The following is a 5,832-nucleotide window of genomic DNA, read 5'->3' as shown; positions in this document are numbered from 1 at the left end:
TATATATATATATATATATGTTGTTTTTTTTTTTTGACCGAGTCTTGCTCTGTCACCCAGGCTGGAGTGCAGTGGCACCATCTTGGCTCAGTGCAACCTCTGCCTCCCAGGTTCAAGTGATTCTCTTGCTTCAGCCTCCCAAGTAGCTGGGATTACAGGAGCCCACCACCACGCCCGGCTAATTTTTGTATTTTTAGCAGAGACGGGATTTCCCCATGTTGGCCGGGCTGATCTCAAACTCCTGACCTCAAGTGATCTGCCTGCCTTGGCCTCCCAAAGTGCTGGGATTATAGGCATGAGCCACTGCGCCTGGCCATTTTGTTTTTTGTATTTTATTTATTTTATGGTAGCCATCCTAATGGGTGGGAGGTGATGTCTCATTGTGGTTTTGATTTGCACTTTGCTAATGATTAGTGATGTGATGCTGAGTAGCTTTGCCTGTGCTTATTGGCTATTTGTATATCTTTTTTGAAGAAATGTCTATTCAAGTTCTCTGTCCTTTTCTGAACTGGTTTGTTTGTTTTTTGTCGTTGAGGTAAAATAACTCTTAAACCACAAGGACTTGCTTAGTGTTTCTTATAGTATAGATCTTCAGGCACTTAAAAAAGAAGTCAGCTTTATTCATCTAAAAGTGTTTTATTTTTTCTTTAATATTGAAGGTTGCTTTTGCAGACTGTAGTGTTCACAATTTTTTTCCTTTAGGACCTTATAAATGAGGTTTGATTTTCCTCTGACACCCATTTTATCTAAAGAGAAGTCAGACATTCATTTTTTCTTTGCTGACTTCTATTTGATTTGTTTTTTTTTCTTAATTGTTATTCAGCAGTTTGACTATGATATGTGTAGGTGGTGTGTGTGTGTGTGTGTGTGTGTGTGTGTGTATTGCAATTATCCTGCTAAGAGTTTGTTGAGGTTCTTGAATATGTGGGTTAATAAAATATGTCATCAAATTTCGAAAATTTTGGCTTTCATTCCCTCTCAAATTTTTATTTCCTATTCTTTAACTCCTGTTAATTCTGAGACTCCAGTTTCATCCTTGTTTCACCACTTGATACTTTCCCACAGGCTTCTTAGTTTCTTCAATTTTCTTTGAATCCTGTTTTCTACCCTGGTAGGCTGGAACCTCAAAGTCTGTTAATAGTGAATGACCTCTGGTATCTCCATTCAGCTTCTAACCACCCAGCAGCCACTCTTTGCTGTGCCTGATGGAATTTCAGCCAGCATATGTGCAACTGCGCCTTCTGTAAGTACTTGAGAACTTTTACACAGTCTTCTTCACTTACCTACATATATCTTCTTCCTCTCCAGAATAGCTTTCCAAACTCCAGTTAGATACAGCTACTCGTGTTGCAAACGTGACATGTCTAGAGCAAGAAGAACAGAGTATTTCCATCTTGAATTCTCTCCTCCTTCTCTGCTCCTAGGTTGCAGTCAATTCCTCTTTGACCATGTCTTTCCCACTTTACCCCCATGACAACAGTCTTCATTGTTCTCAATTTTATGATCCCACAGCACTTTACTAATACTCCTGGTAGAACACATCATTTTTTAAATTATAACACAGCAATTGACATTTGATAAATAATTATTAACTGTAGGAAGAAACAAATGGATGTTGTGTTTGTATTTGTTTCACCTGCCAGATGGTTAGCTTATTTTCAGCAAGGATAATAAAACACAGGACACAGCATGGACATTTAATAAATCTTAGTTGAATAAATAATGACATTATTATAATTTTTTCATAAATAGCTCATGTCATATGGATTAGTTTATGTATTTTGTCATATTTGGTGTTTCGGTAATGTTCAATATTTCTCAACCTGTCTGAAACCATTTTTTTGGGGGAGGACAAGTCAGGAAAAGTCTACTTTCAAATATGCCAATGTATTAGACCATCTTATATGCAAGGACGTTTAATTTTCTTAAAACAGCAAGAACAGCAAAATTAAATTTTTGTCCATACTACCATCATTTTCAGTTTCACTAAGGTTCCCAGTTTTTCTTAAAATGCCAATGTTCAGAGTTAAGAAACACATTTAATGAATGAACAGAAATAAACGGAAGTAATTGTAGACATTTGTGCTATGTCAGAGACATCAAATTTATTAGGATAATCATGAAGAACTTCCTTAATTTCCAGAAAGATAGCACCCAAGACTGGAAACAGAATTCCCAAAGCACCCACAGAAAGAGACACTTTAATATGAAGGAATCGAACAGCTTCCGGAAGCTGTAGGCATCCACCAATTCAGACCGCAGTTGGTTATAGCTGAATGGTCATTGAAAGTTTCTTGGTCTCTTTTTATTTGCAAGGGGTGATTGTGATAGCAACATCCTTGTTCTAATTTCTAAAGCAGAGTACATTAGTTGTAGGTACTGAGATACGTGAACGCTAAAGCTTCTATGCTGACTCTTTCAATCTCAGGAACTGAGCAAAGTAGCCATCCATCAGCAGCTTCTTGGGAGGCAGGGCTCACAGCAGGGCTGAGTGAAGGTGGTGAGGTTGAGGGTCTCCAGGCCTGGAGTTGGCTGGCAAGAGTTGAGCAGGAAGCAGGTGGGCACGCAGGGCTGAGGAATGTAGCAGGGTGGGGGACAGTTGTCACAGCAGGTGGGCTCCAGTAACCAAACTGTGTGTGGACAGGTGCTGGGTAGGCAGACTCCGCAGCGGCAGGATTTGTCAAAGGTGCAGATGGTGGTGGCGGGCCCGGTGGGGACACTGCAGCTGCGAGAGGCACAGCAATCCATGGCAATCAGCGTCTGTGGTATTTATGGGTTTGATTGAAAAGAAGGACAGGTCTTCTGAGGTGTGAATATCTCTCCTTTCTGTGGGGCTCTTATATATCCTCTCCACTGGGAGTTGGTCCAGCCAAGAGGCTTCTTTCCTGGTTCTTGTTTATGTTAGTGTACCCATTATTCTTTAATTTGTTTGACATTTAGACACTGTAAAGAGTCCCCATTTTCCTAATTAACTTTTATTTGAGTTCATTGCTAAATCTGAACTGATTACCCTTGCTATTTGTCACTGGAACACAAGCTTTATGAGGTATCACCAAAGCCTTCTGTTATTATATTTTCAACACCATCCCTGCTGGGGAATACTGCATGACAGTGAGTCTGTACAATATGTGGGCCTGCTCTCCAGTGCTGCTTTATTTTTAATCTGTCATTTTATCTATACCAATTTGTCTGATAAAGTATTCTTGTTTTAAAGAGTTGAACTTAATTTTACTTTCTTTTAGCTTTGGGGCTTTTGAAGATCAAAATTACATTAACGTGGAGAAATATGCTATTGAGAAATATGGAAAAACTTTATAAACACTTATTATTGTAGTTTTTTACTACAAATATTTTGTATACATTTGTTTAGCATTACATTACATTACTGGAATCATATTGTGCATAGGTTCTGAAACTTGCCTTTGTGTATATCTATATATCTGTATATAATTATCTTATATTTTAAAAGATATTTGATAGTGTTACTTTTAATATTTCTTAGTATTTATTATATAATTGCACTTCTATGTTACTTTAAAAATTTATATTACTGTGCATTGAGGTTATTTTCAACTTTTCTCTACAATAATTGTGGCAATAGAAAACCTCTGTATATAAATCTTTGTGCATATTTTTGATTCTTTCAGAAACAATTAATTATTTGGTAGCATTATAGGGGCAAATGTTAATTTCTAATAGTTTTAAGGCCTTTCATATCATTGCCATACTGCTCTTCAGAATGGTTCTATTTACCTATTTTTTTTTTCCAAATTATCTATTTTTACCAGGTGTGTTTGATTAAGAATTCCCATTTCCTATACCATTGACAGACACTTCATTTTAAAGGTGTTTTCCAGTTTCTTGGGTGAAAAACACAATTTTATGATTGTCGTGTTTGTATTTATTTTATAACCAGCTAGGTTGAAATATTCTTTCATATGCATATTGGCCATCTGTCTTCTATTGAGAGCTGGCTTGCTTTCTTTCCTTCACTGCTAATTGTAGGCAAATTGAATTTTTAGCTTCTATCTATATAGACTAAATAAAATAATAAGAATACAAAACTTAAATTCAAGTAAAATTATTACCAAAGGAAACTTACGAGCCTGAGCTAAATTAATCTGTTGACACTTCATTTCATTCTCTCTTTTTTCTTTTCTTTTTTTTTTTTTTTCACAAGGTATTGCATTTTTTCCTGAAATCAAATGTAGCTGTGGTAGGAAAGACCTGGATTCTAGTATCAGTACACTATTTAGACTGCAGGCATAGTTCAGTGTTTAAGAGGGAGCACAAGGTGGTGGGCTTGTGGCCAATATCATTTATACACCTCAAACCATTTCCGCTCAGCTTGGTCTCATGTATCCTGCAAGCCGTGGTTTTTCTCACATTCCTCCCACCTCCTCCTTTAGGCACACCTGTAGAGTGGTACATGGTGGTGTGCATGTTTGTATGTTTTGGGAATGGGGATATATATTTAAGAGGATCACAGAAGAGCTCTTGACTGTTCCCGGTGCTGCTGGTTACCTTCCTTGTTATGGTAAGTAATTCACTTTTAGGAGCTTCATCTTTTTTCTCTGTAAAATTAGGGTAATAACATACATATTCCTCCACTCAGGAGATTACTGTGAGGTTCACATGTGATAAAAAGGGTGAAAGCTCATGGACAACCATATAGTGCTATGCAAAAATAAATTATTATCATGATTAAACCAAATTACAGATCAAATTCAAGGCAAGGTAAAGATAAAAGAAACAGTCAAAAGAAGAAAAGAAAAAGAGATGAAGGTAAGCAAGAGAGCAACCTTATAGGAAACAGCAAACATTTATATTAGAAGTTTATACAATTAAATAAATAAATAAATAATCACATCTACTATTAGAGAAAGTGCTTGGCATATAAATTAACAAACTTAAAAATTTGAAAACCTCTCTACGGCTCTGCTTGAAAGACAGAATTCATGATATCTGCTGGTTCCTGGACTTTGACCAGATTTATTTTTGTATGAATACCTGCCAAAGTGTGCACACTTTTACTTAGGACTGATTATTATTTCACTTATTATTTAAAAAATAATTAAACAGACATTTACTGAGCAGTTACTATGTGCCAGTCAGTGTAATAAATGTTGGATATATAGCAATAAACAAAATAGGCACCATCCTTGCCCTCATGAAGTTTATAGTTTGGGGGAAGAATTTTTCATACACATAACATATTATTATAAGTTGCTGCTATTATACATTATAATAGGAAGGAAAAAGATTGGATTCTAAGGGAAAAAGACAAAAAATAAAAGAAAAAATTATTCTGAGGGAAACATTACAAAGGAAACATGGTTTGCAGACCCTCAGGATTAGAATTTCATGGCAGAAAGCTATCAGCTTCTTACCTAGGGTACAATATTACTTTAAGTTCACCATAAAAGCTTAGAGAAACTGTTACTGTTTATGCAGAACATTGTGTTTCTCTAATCAAGACAGGGTTACAGATTACAAACAGTTTTAATGCAACAAGTTTATTATAATAAGCTCTTCTCTTTTATTAACAAGACGTGCAGTACTTTATTAAAATGTATTTTCTCTGCAGTGGTCTAAGAGACCTGGGAATTACTCTCCTTTGTTTATAAATGATGATAGTGATTCATAGTGAGGTGAGATGATTTAGATGGTTTGGGAGCCGGTGTGTTAAAAACTAAATATAGGACCTATTGGGATTGAGCTACCTTTTATGTGGTTAGAAATGGAAGTTTAAACTATGTGTCAGAGATACTAAGCATTTTATTTTTAAAAACAAAGGGTATCTTTTTTCTTTTTTTTTTTTTTTTGGGAACT

General features: G+C 35.9%; 1 protein-coding gene across 1 annotated transcript; it reads right to left on the bottom strand.

The window, feature by feature from the left end:
- Positions 1 to 2,079: 2,079 nt before the first annotated feature.
- On the bottom strand, positions 2,080 to 2,831 carry LOC108534707 (keratin-associated protein 3-3). Its single transcript, XM_017880191.1, has one exon. It carries the CDS (start codon positions 2,746 to 2,748, stop codon positions 2,452 to 2,454), a length of 297 nt encoding a protein of 98 aa, XP_017735680.1. The 5' UTR covers positions 2,749 to 2,831; the 3' UTR covers positions 2,080 to 2,451.
- Between the last annotated feature and the right edge of the window lie 3,001 nt (positions 2,832 to 5,832).

Source organism: Rhinopithecus bieti, unplaced genomic scaffold, assembly GCF_001698545.2.
Source record: "Rhinopithecus bieti isolate Rb0 unplaced genomic scaffold, ASM169854v2 scaffold_11744, whole genome shotgun sequence".
Classification (NCBI taxonomy): domain Eukaryota; kingdom Metazoa; phylum Chordata; class Mammalia; order Primates; family Cercopithecidae; genus Rhinopithecus; species Rhinopithecus bieti.
The sequence above is the reverse complement of the archived record's forward strand: the minus strand, read 5'-3'. Positions and strand labels throughout refer to the sequence as shown.